Source organism: Poecilia latipinna, unplaced genomic scaffold (assembly GCF_001443285.1).
Source record: "Poecilia latipinna isolate Pla-1442-1.1 unplaced genomic scaffold, P_latipinna-1.0 Scaffold613, whole genome shotgun sequence".
Lineage (NCBI taxonomy): Eukaryota > Metazoa > Chordata > Actinopteri > Cyprinodontiformes > Poeciliidae > Poecilia > Poecilia latipinna.
Genome location: NW_015113229.1, coordinates 150435 through 164889, shown reverse-complemented (window position 1 = coordinate 164889; position 14455 = coordinate 150435). Strand labels below are relative to the sequence as shown.

At 38.1% G+C, this 14455-nt stretch overlaps 1 protein-coding gene across 10 annotated transcripts in view; it reads right to left on the bottom strand.

Moving 5' to 3' along the window:
* Positions 1 to 12516: 12516 nt before the first annotated feature.
* Positions 12517 to 14455, bottom strand: part of pbx3b (pre-B-cell leukemia homeobox 3b) — an 85242-nt gene continuing 83303 nt past the window's right edge. For 6 of the 10 annotated variants that reach the window (XM_015043040.1, XM_015043042.1, XM_015043037.1 and 3 more), the window contains one exon: positions 12613 to 12702. Coding sequence is in view for 4 of the 10 variants with exons in the window: in XM_015043033.1 (XP_014898519.1) it covers positions 12610 to 12702 (93 nt within the window). In the remaining 6 variants the exon portion in view is untranslated. Of the gene's footprint in view, positions 12703 to 14455 lie in introns of all 10 variants that reach the window. The other 4 variants (XM_015043033.1, XM_015043035.1, XM_015043034.1 and 1 more) reach the window with 1 other exon arrangement.

Sequence of the window (14455 nt, the reverse complement as noted above, 5' to 3'; positions counted from 1 at the left end):
TATAAATCTGTGTTTTTGTTGTAGATACAGGACCGTTTGGTGTTAACGCTCTTTATCAAACTTCCGTTGTTTCCATCTTAAAGTTGCCTTTAATTAAACCACGAATACAATTTAAAAGTCAGATGATTTAAAAAAAGACAAAGCTTACTTCAAGCCGCGTAAAAGACGAGGACAGACGTTTCCTGCTTTTTACTACTTTTGCACAGAATCCTCTTTAGATTTGGACTTCTACGCTTTGTGTCGACTCTTTTGTTTAAAAAAAAAAATGTATTTAATGAGAGAAAATGCAACTCTACATGTCCAGGACTATACTTTGTGTTTCAGCTCAAAGCCAGACGTGGTTGTAAAAACAATGCAGGTTGGATGAGGGTGTGAAGGCGGCGTTGCTCTCTCGCTTCAGCCTGTCCAGTCCTGCCAGGCTTCGACAAAGGAAGCAGCCAGCTAACAGACTTGACAACAACTGCCTGTGACAACCATACAAATTAGGGATGACTTACGATGAAGAATTGTGGTCTGAGAGGCACGGCAGAAAGTACCAGGACTTAATTTGTGTCAGACCAGCAGTGATGGTAATGAATTCCTGCGGTTGAGTTGGACACAGAGCCAAGGTCTTGAAATTCACGCAGCCAAGATGCTGCATGGAGATTCCAGATACGCCGTGCGTCACGTGCCGCCGGCGCGCCTCTCAAACGTATTCCTTTTGCTCTTTCATGCGGATCCGTCCTTCGATTTTGTGTCATTGGCAATTTTGTAAATACCTTGCTATTTTTGGTCGCAGCTCTGACCACAATTTTCAGGTCCATTTTATGCTATAAGGTTCTCAGGCAATGGAGGCTGATCATTTTATCCATACAGTAAATGACCTTTTATTGAGAATGTCAATAGCGGGATCTGGTTACCTATGTTCACTGAGAGGGAGGAACTTAATTGCTCCCAGTGAGTGCAGTCTGAGGACTTGATTAGACCTTGAACCACTTCTCATGTTTTTCATTTGTGTGGTGACGACCTTCCTCCCCGACTGAAATCAGCCCGGGCTCATTTCATGTACACTTTCCTCTGGAGATTCATGGCCCAGTGACTCCGACTGACTGCTGATTTCATTCTTGTAACTCTGAAGAAAATCTGTTAACTGTTTAAAAAGTAAAGAGCTCATTATATACATTTGGAAAATGTCTTTTATTATCTACCTCATGACCAGCAGCTGGCTGCATACAGTGCGGAAGTACTCTAAGAGCCACTTGAGGGCTTAAATAATTTAAAATCCTTTAGCGACTCCCAACTTTAAAAACAATATACAGTGTCAGGATGTCAACCTGTTTGTTCGGTAATTGTATTTGTAATACATATTGACAAAGAATTGACTTCAGATGACATTAACAATGTATATAATGCACACGTACAAACAAATGCAAACAATTTAGGGAATGCGTTGAACAGCTAAGGGACAGAGACTGCAGAAAGCTAAGAAAGCAGCTAAAATGTGCACCCTATCAAAGAAAATATGATCAGTTTTTTAAACATGTCTAATCTTTTTACTGCAAATCATACTGATGTCAGTGGCGATAGATGCATGCAAGCTTCTGAATGTTCTAGGGAGCACTATTGGGGCCGTAATCCAGTACAAGAAAAACTGAAACTTCAAGTATTTGCAAACATAATTATTCAAGAAGTTCAAGGAAGTGTTTTCCGAACTTATTGTTAGTGTAATTTCTCTCTCTTACATATACGGTACCTCAATTTTGTTACTTATTTGTTTTGATTTTTATCTTCAACTAATATATATTTTTTTAAATCTACATTTCTCTTTTGAGACTGAAGCTAACATGTAAATCCTCTGAAAGGCTGAACATGCAGACCTGTTGTTTAACAGAGCTGCTTTTGGTGTTTTCTGTATCGTTTAGATACTGAGGGGCAACAGCAAGACGGAAATCACAATTATGGTGCTCAACTGACCTACCTGCCATTAGCAAGATGAATTATCTGGGTCCACGCTGATGACAACTGCTGGAGAGGGAAAATAATCCTGGTGCCTCGCAGACATGGGCTCCCAGACACCACCAGGAAGCAGACAGGGGCCGCTCGGACCCAGGAGACCCCAGCAGAGAGAGAGAGAGAGAAAGACGGGGGAGGATAAACAAGATAAACATGCTCAGTAAAGCTGTGATTGTGTGGAAGAGTGATAGAGGTTTACGTCTTGTGCAATAAAATAAATTATGCAGCACAGTGATGCATAGTGGCCACAATGGTTCCAGTGGTTGTACAGTCCTATGAGACACACACACACATATATATATATATATATATATATATATATATATATATATATATATATATATATATATATATATATATATATATATATATACTAGAACATATGAGGGAGAAATGTAAAGAGCACAGGGCTGAAGGGACGGAGGCTGAACACTAATGCCTACTGTGTAACTGGGGTACTTTTACTAATAAACTTGTGAATATTTATTATCTTATCAGTTAAAACTGATAAACAGCACATTTGTTGCTACAGTACACGGATGAGGTTCTGACTTAAGGTGAGAGTACCCTCATTTTTTATGCTAAGACTCCACAATACTTTTCCACTGTAACTTCTCCAAAGTCCAATTTGGATGGATGGACGGATGTCAGTTTAGGTTTTATCTTCATAAAATAGGCCAAACGACTAATGTTGACGCTACACTGTGTATATTTTCTCCTTTCACATTTAATAAATTTTTACATTGGTTAGAAAGGAGCCATTGTTGTATTTTCTGTCTTCTGTCTTTCCCATTACGTTTTACTCAGTGGGAACGGCTTATGGATCACGTTTTCCGATCTCGTCTCAGCATGTGAAAATGTACGTGACCGGTAAACGACTGAATGTAGCGTAAAGCGCTTCGGTGTCCTCTGGACTAGACAAGGTGCCATGTGCAAGAACAGGCCATTTACCGTTCACTATCCCTCTGTTAAAGTCACAAAAGTTTGTGCCGTATGAGGTAATGGTTTCTCATGACGATACGCAATGATAGTCAGTTGCAATATTCTTATGTGGCTTCATGGCCAAAGCTGGTACAATGACTAATGGCATAAATGAAAAAATGACACGAATGCCAGTGGGCAGCAGCTTTTCGGGATTGTTCACCACTGAGATCACTGGTCTCCTAACGGCTTCCTCACGGCTCAAAGCCAGACTTCTTCTGCCCAGCTTTAGGCCTTTTTTTTTTTTTTTTGTACATCACATCGGCTCAGTCGATAGTTGAGGTCAGAAGCAGAACAAATAAAGAACGCGTATTTATCCAACAGTTCATGTTGGATAAATACGCTGTGAAAACATGTCAATTATAAGCGATGAAACATGAAACTTAGTAAAACAATACATTCTGGTTCCTACAAAATAACTCCTGTCATTGTGACCAGTTTTAATGACTTTTGATTACACCAACATTATTTTGCAATGCAAGTTAAAATATAACCTCAAGACAAAATAAATAAAAATGAACTCATTGTGAGAAATTAAAGAAACTGTGACGATGTCTGCTGACTACACCTCAAGTCAAGTGAGGCATGTCCTCAGTTTAACTGGCTCACATCTGTATTTGTTATGCTCTGAATCATAGGTGGCCCAAAGCTGTCTTGATAAATAGCTACTGCGGGCAACTATGCTGTATGCTCTCTGACACTATAGGTCACATAACCTTGTTGTCAGGACTAAGACTAATGCAATGTGAAGTGTCAAGTTATTATACCGAAACTAGACTGTGGAGCGGAACCTGAGCCACTGTGGTGATAGCAAGAAGGTGAAACAAGGCAAGGTGAATGTAAAAAGGTCATAAAAGGAGATAGATACTGAGCAAATGAGAGGGTAGGGAAGGGAAAATATTTGACACTAAGTGGGCCGTGTTGGAGGTAAGAAGGGGCAGTGAGGTTCCTGCTAGACGGCGTAAATCATAATTTTGGCGCTCAGAGTCGGAGCTATGCAAAACAGAGCCCTGACTAGCGAGACACACATAATACCAGGAAAGGGGATGTGTTTGTTTATTTGCGAAGGAACTAAATAATGCAGTAATAACCCTCCTCATCATGTCTCCGGAGCAAATGCCTCAGCACCTGTCAAAAATATGCAGTGCGTTGTCTATTGAGAGAGCTGCAAGAAGAAAACATGTTATTATTACAAAGCCGGGTAAACTAAAGTAAGCGTCTGCAGATGGCAAAAACAAGCCACAGCTGTTAATACAGTGTGAAACATGAGATATGAAATATAAATGCAGCGGCGAGGGACCGAGAACAAACTGCATCAGACCGAAAGCTAATGACTTCCCATTACACCACGTAGCCTATAGCCATGCTGCTCTGGAGGACGGGAAAATATTCTGTGAAATTAGTCGGGATTTCAAATAACTCCCAGGATCAAGGCAGCTGGGTCATAAATTTTAGGCCTGAATCGGTATCACAATAATTTTGTGTTCTGTGCATAAAGCTAATTTGCACAACAGCGTCTCATCAAGGCCTCAAAGTCGATGAAATTATCTTACAAATGCTCTGCGAGGAAAACAGATATATTTTTTTTTCCATTCACAAACTGAATCTGCTTTATTTTTTTTTATTTTTATTTTTTCCTCAAACTAAAATGTTTCAGATCTTCCAACTAATTTTCAAATTAGACAAAAGTAACCCGAATAAATGCAACTATTCGGGTTGCAGATTTAGGTGGACATGGATCCCCGTGACAAGTTGCATTCTGATCTTGAACAAGTTGTTGGAATAATTAAAAAAAAAAAAGAAGAAGAAAACTCAAATTATTCTTGGTTTAAACCTCTCTAATCGCATTGAATTAAAAGGATTCTGCAACAAAGAGTGGACAAAATTCCTCCGTGAATTTAAAAGACTAACTTGGTGGCACTCAACAGTCTGCGCTCAGTGACCAAAATGAAAAATGAAATTTGAAGTTTCTGGTCCATCCTGGAAAATCAAAATACAAGTCATTCATTTTCAGGCAGCACGTTAAAGAACTGCGTGGCTCCTTAATATATATTAAAACACAGGAAATACTCTGTGACCTCTGGATGGTGTGAACAGAAACATTGAAAGAAACACTGAGCAAACTGCTGACTCCTGATGCTCCATGTCAGCTCCAACCTCTGCATAAACTCATCGAGACCTTAAAGTATCGGTGGAATAACTCTTTTGAAGTAGCAGCGCTGACAAGATCCCCCAGTAAGGATCATCCAGGTTGCAAACTTAAAACACATCTCCTGTAATACCACATTCATGGCTTTTCAAGAGTCTTTTGATAACCATTCTCAGCATGTTGCCATCCCGTGTTTGCATTACTGCTGAAAAAATGTGACAAATGACATCTGGCAGGCCATTTCTGTTTTAGAAAAACAACAAATAACACATGTTGTTGCTTTAGATCTCTCACTTTTTTTTTTATCTTCTTCAAAGTTTGCAAATTAAGTCAATCATCTTCCTGGATTTTTCCCTTGCAGTGACCTACTTGGTCAACATGGAAACACAAATAAGTTCGGCTGAAAGCAGATTTTGTTTGTATGTTTGTTTGTGTTAAAATGTCAGATCTAAGCAAAGGCGAGGAAGACATGAAAATGAAATGAAATTCAAATACAGTACAGTACGTACGTATTATACAAGAAATGGGTAGCTTTTTACGCACACTGTATATATTTATATGAAAAATCAATACATTCATTTTCACATTCCTGTTTCCATTAATTTTACATTCATTTCAACATAAAAGCACACCCTCTTTCATCAGATGTTTTTCCTGCATTTTTCAACTCTTAAGTGGAAAGAAATCCAAGTTTTACGACTAGAAACTCTGAACTAAATTAACTACATTCTTGCTAATTACATCGATTTGATTATCTGCTGCAAAAGAACAGGCATAAAATAGTTGCTAAACTAGTAAAATGTTTAAATCTACGCATGTTGCATGGAAGCCTTTATGAAGTTCAGCTTGACTTTAGCATTAGCATAGATGGTAAATTAGCTAAAGTTGGATTAAAGTTTCTTGGTCCAAATCAGAAACCTTCCAGCCACACTCATATTTCTTTATGAGAGACGTATTCATTCATAATACGACACATCAACGCATGTTAGCCTTGATGCTGCATGAAACACGTCTCATAGATTAACAGTAACGCTGAATCTTTAGTTAAATTGCAATAAAATGCTTAAGCAGAGTACTAATTTTTAAATAACTAGTTAGCATTGTTGAATCTTAAAAATGATTACATTTACAGATTAGCATGCTTAATCAAATATGACATGAGTTTAAAAAAAAAAAAAAAAAAAAAAAACCGGGAGGGAATTTTTTTTTGGGCGGTTTAGTTAGAGATGATGAACTTGGCTTGTTTAGGGAAACCATATAAAATTTAACTAGGAAGCTTATAATGATCTAAATAAAAAGCATCTTCTGGCTTAATTAATAAGAGTGTGTATAAATATCTGATCTGCAGAAAGAAGAAGGAGGTAGCGAAGGAACCGTAGCTCTCCTGCTTTCCTCCATATTCCATCTTTTCCTGCTTGGTGTCAGGAAGTTTGAGCAACACAAAGGCAGCGCTTGTTGACATGTGTCTGCTAAGAGGTAAGGCAAACATCTGCTTCCTGTCACAAGCATTTCAACATGCCTGTTTTCTGCCCGAGCAGCAGCGATGGGAAACCCACCTCTCAGTTCAGAGATGACGCCACTTTGGATCTCCCAGCACCAAAATGAGTGAGTGGCTTGAAGTGGAATTGAAAATGAACTTCTGGAGATGTAGAGGGAGTTAGGATCAAATGTTAATTAACTCTATTTAACTCTACTGTTTTCAGCTCAGAGGCCACCCAGGACCTCATCTCTTTCCGTGAAAGTCGGTGCAGCTGGACAGATCAGTGCGAGGCAGTCCGTGGTCTGTCTTACATCTGCTCCGTAAATCAAACTGCTTTCTCATCTTCCTGTCCCTGGCTGCATCCCGCTAATCAATCTGTGATGGGAAGCTATCGTTTTCAATGGATGGGCACTGGCAAGTTAATGAAATATTTCACAGGTAATTCTTCAGGAATCTCCTATTGCTGTAATGTGACATTTTGGCAAAAAGAAAAAAAAAAGAAATGGTAAGAGGCTTTTCAAATACAACATTTAAAAAATGATCATGTAATTTTATTGGTACATGGTAAAAATCTCTTTCTTTTCCTTTCTCTTAAAAAATATTCACTTTTTTAATCAGAAGGGACCAGGGCCAGCTGTCTAACAAAAAGTTTAATAGCGATCTACTGACACTTTTGACAAGCAGCTGCAGTTCCCCGTAAATGGACAAACCTACAGGTTTCAGGTTTTACAGCTTTCATGTTTTCCACGTTTCTTTGTGTTTAAATTTCATTTTACATGTCGGTTCTCTAAAAAAAAAAAATGAAAAAGCTATACAAATTACGTGGAATTAGTTAGTTAACACGATTAACTTCCCTACATGTGAACCAGAATACTTGCGATTTTATTAGAAAGTTAATTTAATGTATTTAAATTAATATGTATTTTTAAGATTTATTTCACAAACGGTGATATTTATCAAGCCTTTATTTATGCTAACTTTAATTACAATAGTATACAGTCAATGAAAGTCCAAAAATCTCGGGGAGATTGTGTTTATTCACAGAGTCCTGTATGCAGGCATATCAACGGAAAGTTGAGTGGAAGCAAAAAGTGTGGCACCAAAACATGCACAAGGAGCGTAGGAAAGCACAGCTTTAACAGTGTGTGAAGCATTTCCCGTTTGAGAGTTTTGAGGCGTGAACTACGTGGCGTTCCTTGTGTTAAGCCTCTGCAGAAACCAAGACAATGTTAGATTTGTCTTGTTGCTTGTGCACCTTTTCTCACCTATTTTTTTCTTCCACTCAACTTTCCATTAAAATACTTCGACATAGCACTTGGTGAACACCCAGCTTCTTCCCATCTGACCTTTGCTGCTTTACTCTTTTTGTGGTGGGTGTCAAAGACTTATCGGGAAAATCTTCTCTAATGTTATGCAGGACATAGTGTGAAAATTACAAATTATTTCTGTACTTCTGCATTTTGTTTACAGGTATTATCTAATATTTTAGCTTTCTTAGAAACCGGATCTGGAGTTTATGTTAGCTGGAAGTCGCAGTCAACAAAATAATCGGAAATTAGTGGTTGAGAGATGTCACTCTGCGAGTTATGAATCTGCATCACTTATGCTTTGCCTTTTACCATAAATTCTTAAAATAAATAAACTTTTAAACCTGGCATTTCATCAGGAAAACTCACAAGAGAGCAGTGGCTTTAGTTAGTTAGTTAGTTAGTTAGTTAGTTAGTTAGTTAGTTAGTTAGTTAGTTAGTTAGTTAGTTAGTTAGTTAGTTAGTTAGTTAGTTAGTTTCAGAAATAAGCATCTGTACAATCACTATTACTGGAATATTTTTGTCAGATTAAGTTATGTTCTGTCTTAAAAAAAAAAAAAAGGACAGTCTGTGGTTTGTGCTTATCCTTGTGATGCCGCAATCTTTGATCAAGCATCAAAGCCGCAACCTTTTGTCACAGACTCCACCCAGACTTATTTATCCCCCTCTCTGAGATCACATTACTTAAGTGTTACAGAATGCATTAATGGTTCCACGGCTTTCGAGCGTTGCCTGTGGTTTGGCGCAGTTGTTGGAGCGCTTGCAAATGGAATCACATTCTACAAGAAAAACAAGAAGAAGAAGAAAAAAGAAACAATATATGACTGTAAACTTTTAGCTTAAACCTCACAGCAGTCTAATCTTCTATTAGTGGGAGGCAATTACAACATTTTACATTTTAATATAAACAATCAGTCTATTGAGAAGTGGCGTAACATGGGTCTGTGAACAATACACTATGAGCAATAAATCAAACTCTGACAAAAATTACATTATATTTAATTTAATATGAACCCTACCTTAATAATATAAATGATATCTTTCTCTAATTTAATTGGCACTAGCTTGGTGCATATTGCTAATATAATTCTGAATTTCCATATTTAATGATGCATGCTTTTCACTGTGAATTTTACTTAGAAAATGTCGTCCTTAATGAAGCTTGGAAAAACCTCTAATAGGCGTAATCTAAGAAAATGCAACTTCTCTATTCGAAAAGGTTCTGAGAGCAGTTCTGCAGAGCGCAGAATAAGCAAACAGGCAGCGGTGCAGCCAGCTCGGTTTAAATGTACTTTTTTTTTTAATTCCTGAATCGTCTAGATAGGAAAATATACAACCTGATCTCTAACAGAATATATTAATGCATGCATTAAAAGCATATTGGCTGTAAAAGATATACAAAAGGGGGGAAAATAAAAAAAAACTGTGTTTTTTTGTTGTTTTTTTAGGGTATTTAAAAAGCAGCAGAGTATTCCTGCCTTGTGAAAAATACAGCTGGAGATCTGAAGCACGGATGTGTAACATTCAGGATAAAGATATGATTTCAAGAGAAAGGTGTTCAATGAAGTTCTGCACTGGTTGAGTGGACAAATGTGCTCTCCCGGGAAACCGTCTGTGCATTGCGCTTGAATTAAACTTGTGCTGTTACATCTCTCTTTCTGCTTTTCCCCCCGCCGTCACATTTTAAGACGGAAGCCACATGTGTGCATTTGCATGTTGCTCGTCGCGAGAGGCGAGGTTCTATTTTGCAGGAGTGGATTGTTTTTTGTTTTTTTTTTTGACAAAAAATCCAAGAAGGTCCAGGAATGAGTGACACAAACGCGGGACACAAGCTGAGAAGGGAAAGAGACGGGAATGGAGAACGCCGCTGTGAAAATGAGAATAAATGGATGTCAATTTCCATGTGGAATTGCTAACCAATGATCCATTAAGCCAGCCTTTTCACAACAGACGAACAAAATAGCCTGAATTAGAAGCGTCTGACATTTCAGTTAATTGCACTAACTATGTCAGCTAACAGTAGCTTCCTACCAGATCCTCATCCTCCATCCACACAGAGCATCCTCACACGGCGCCTCACGAAAGTATTCACACCGCATGAGATTCTCTGACCTTTGTCCTGTTAAAACCGCAAACTTTGCGCGAGACTAACGCGTGACGGCACGGCGAGTGTGAAGTGGAATAAAATGGCATTTGTTGTCTGCAATATGAAAAGTGCGGCGTACATTTGGATTCGGCTTCCCCGAGTAAATACTTTGCAGCAGAACCGCCTCGTGCTGCGTTTACAGCTGCAGGGATTTTTGAAGTTTGTCTCTAGATGCTTTTAACAACATGAGAGATTATCAAAAAAAAAAAAATAAATAAAATAAAAAAGGTAATTCTTAATCCAATCTTTGGAGCTGGACTTTGTCTATATTTGACTGACTGTATTTAACCACATAATATTTTTTTTTTCTGCTGATGAAAAGCATCCCATGACACGCTACTGCCAACAATATGGTGTAGTCAGAGTGTGTAGCATTGATTTTTCCATGCATAGCATATTGCAGGTCTTCCACATATTTGTTGTGTCCTCCAATTGGCTTGTGATGAACTGCAAACATGACTTATGTGTCAACTGAGGCTATGGAATGGTTTTATTTAGGGGAATCAGATTGAAGGGGGTAGACTACATTCATAATGTCACACTTTTCAGATTTTATTTGTGAAAAAAAAATTAAATATTGTATCTTTCAGTATACTACAACTTTGAATTGGACTATGACAAAAGTCCCAATAAAATTCTGGCTTTAGCATAACAAAATGTGAAAATTCTAAAGAGGTAAAAAAAAAATAAAATAAAATACCATCATAAAACTACATGATATGTGATGTTCGACATCAAAGTTTCTTCTAAAATAAAATAAACATAATGCACTGTTTTGTTGTTGATCAAATGAAGGAACTTATTAACTTTGTGCACTTTCAGTATCAATCTGTACATTTTTCTTCTTTTTTTTCTGCAAGTTGGTATAGGTAAAAAAAAAAAAAAATACATCAAGCTTTCCCGCTTATGCAACAAACAGACAGAGAAAGTCCTTGGTGTCATGAAAGCAAAAAGGTTTATTCATGTTTGAAATTACACAACTACCACAAGGAAGACTTTTCTGTCCAGGGTGTAGTCTGGTTAGAAAGTAACACTAAACATTTTTAATACATTAGAATCACTGCCACAAATCATTTTGTCATGACTTTTTTTTTCAGTTTCAGAATCACATACAATAGAAAAAAAAGAGAGAAAAAGAAGTCTTGCACCCTGTTGAACAGAGCTGGAAATGTACAGTTCTGAATACTGAAACCTCTATGCATTACAGTTTTTATAGTGATTTTTTTTTCTTTTTTTCTGAATGATTTAGTAACAAGATGAGCAACATTCAAAATGTTTTTTTTTCTTTTCTTCTTCAGTATTTACAACAGTTTTACTGTTTGGTGTTTATCACCCCTCCCGCCCTCGATAAAAGCCATTAAACCAACAATTTCTTCACCCTATCCCCGTCTGTTCCCCCCCACCCTCCCCTCCCATTGTGTTAATATTGTTATTTTTATTTTTTGTTTAATTTTAAGTTGCAGTACAGCAACGCAATTTTATTAAAAGATTAAAATATACATTAGATTACATAGGGAATGAAGAGTTTACACTGTTGTGAGATGTAATCAAAAATAAGTAGATTAAACCATTAAATAAGGACCAGAAAAGTAGAAAAGAAAAGAAAGAAGGTGTGATGGTGATATTGTTTAGAGGTAGTAAGTGAGCACTCTAAGCTACGGAAATGTTGCAAATGAATGTTTTTTTTTATGAATGAGGTAAGAAAGTGGCGTATTGATTGGTTGGATGTTTTAATTACTCTTAAGCTAATATTATGTACAACTTTTCCAGCGTAACGGGGCGGGCTCCTGCAGGCCGTGTCAGAATGATCTACTGTGGGGGAGATTTGTTGATTCCATAAGCAGTACAAAAGAAATGTTTACATATGTACACAACAAAACGTCAAATTATAAAATATGGAACCGTGTCACGTTTTTAGTCAAGCAATCAATTACGCTTCTTTATGTTCCAACGCTTTGAATAGTCGTTTTCTCTTCTCACACTCGTGTACGCAGCTGTGAGACAAAAATAAATCTTGAGAAGTAGCCGCGAAGCTGCCACCGAGCTGTCGGCGTCGAGCATTGTCGAGTCGCCGGACAAGGCTGCGAGCACATTAGAGTCAAAGAAACAGCTGCGTTAATTGAGGGAAACGAAAGAGCGCTCAATTATCAAAATGGAGAGCGGCTATCAAATCAAGGATCGGACGAACGGGCGTTTAAAATGTCATGAAATGTCATCCGGTTGTTTTCGTACCAGAGCTGGAGATATTCGTCCTGAAAGTTTGGAGGAGTGTGTTTGGCTTGGGGAGAGACTGTTTGTGTATTTGTACGCCTGCGTGTTTACCACTGCAACAAAAGCAAGGCGATTACAGTCGATTCATGAAAGAGAAAGTCTGAGCGATCAGGAAACACTTAGTGTCCATAATGGAGGATGCCATGTGCAACGTGTGCGCCGCAGTCACCGGAAATCTTAAGGAAAACTCTTTTGTTTTTTTTTTTTTTTTGCTTTTTAAGTCCTCGTCTGTTTTACAGGAAATGAAGAAGTCCATGCTGCGCTGCAGGGGAAGATGCATTAATCAGTTTGAGGTGTCTGAGTGCACACTTCCAGGCCCTTCTGTAGGAGAGATCACAGAAGATGGAGTCCTTGCATCTTGCCATCCTCCATTAGCCTGGGACACAAACGGAAAAAAAAAAGGTTGAGATTTCAGTTAGACCTGCTGCAACAAGAGAGCAGGTCGGCTTCAGAGACGGAAGAGAGTATGAACAGCTGCATACACATTATTCTCACTAATGCATCTGGTCACACTGAAACAATCTTGAATACACAACATAAGAATTAGGTGAAAATACACATCTCAGTTTTCAAATGATGATTTCATGAATTAATCGGAGCAAGGTTTTTAAACCAACATGAACTAACGTTTACATAAGTGTGACTAAGCACATTTTCTTGTGTTTTCTTTACCTGTGAGACTACAGCCTCACAGGTAAAAAAATAAATAAAGAAATTAGTTAAATTGAACCGTTCTGAAAACATGAAAGTTACACATTGTGCCTCAATCTAAAGAAATTAAATAATAAATGAAAAATAAACTTAGACATTTTCAATTTGAAAAGAGTTACAAACCCATTATTTACGGTTTTGCGACTCATTGGGGGGGGGGAGGCCAAAAAAAAAAAACATGGAACAGTGTTGTATTCTTGTCTCAGTTAAAGTTTCTGTTCAGGATTCAACAATAACAATAAATTCTCCTCTCTACTAATTATGAAGGAGACTGTTTGGGCATCTTAACCTCAAGTAGACTCGGGTTATGTAGCAGGATAATAATCTAAAGAACATCAACAAGTCCACCTCTGAAAGGCTTAAGAAGAAAAAAAAGAGTTTTTTGAATGGCCAAGTCAAAGTTCAAACCTAATCTGACCGAGATGCTGTGATACGAACGGTTAAAACATAAAAACTCTCCAGTGTGGATGAACAGGAACAACTGCATGAAGAAGAGTGGGCCAAAACCCTTCCAGAAATGTGGAAGCTTTATTTCCTTCATAAGTGAGAATATCTCTGTAAAACGACATTCAATATTTACTTCTACATCTGATATTAAACTAAGACAAAAATAAGCAAGAAGCCTTTCCTTCAAGAAGACATACTAAAGGTGGCAAACACATTTGCCGAATTGCATCTCCAGACATGTTGATGCCATGTGAGTAGCCCAGTCATCGCAATACAGCGGCATCAGCAAAGAGACATCCCGGAAACAAATTTGTCTCTTGTCCGAACCAATGGGAGCGGTCCCTGAAATCAGTGTCTAAGCAGATTTCAGCAGCGGCCGACAGCTTGTCGCTACATATTCTCCTGTCAGTCAAGAAGAGGGAGGGCTCAGCCGGGTGAGGTGGGGAGAGCTGAGCGAAAGTGACAAGGCAGGGCCTCTCCAAGAGAGCCGGCCCTAGCCAGCCTGACTATGCTTTGCTCCAGGCGTGACCTAGCCTTTACTGGATCTCTCTACGTCACCATCAACAAAGCTAAAGGTTAGTCTCTGCAAATGCATGTAAGAACAAGCGGATTGTTGCTGATGAAAATAAAAAAAGACGGAGGAAAAAAAGGAGCTTTGCTACAAGAGTTTTCACCTTTTTCTCTTTTTCTTTTTTTTTTTTTAAATATTCATATTATTTTCAGTGTTTACTCGGAGCATCAGCCTACTCTGGTGAACCGTGAGGTCCACACGGCACATGGAAGTGAGAAACCTTGGGAGAACGTGAAAAACACTTGATCTTGTTCAGAGCTGACATGCCGACATGGCTTACAGCGATACAGCAACAGTAAAGCCAAAACAACACTAAAAACCCTGAACTCTAAAAAAAAAAAAAAAAAAAAAAAAAACCGCCCCTTTTTTTTTAAAAAAAAAATTCTAATTTTTTTTCAAC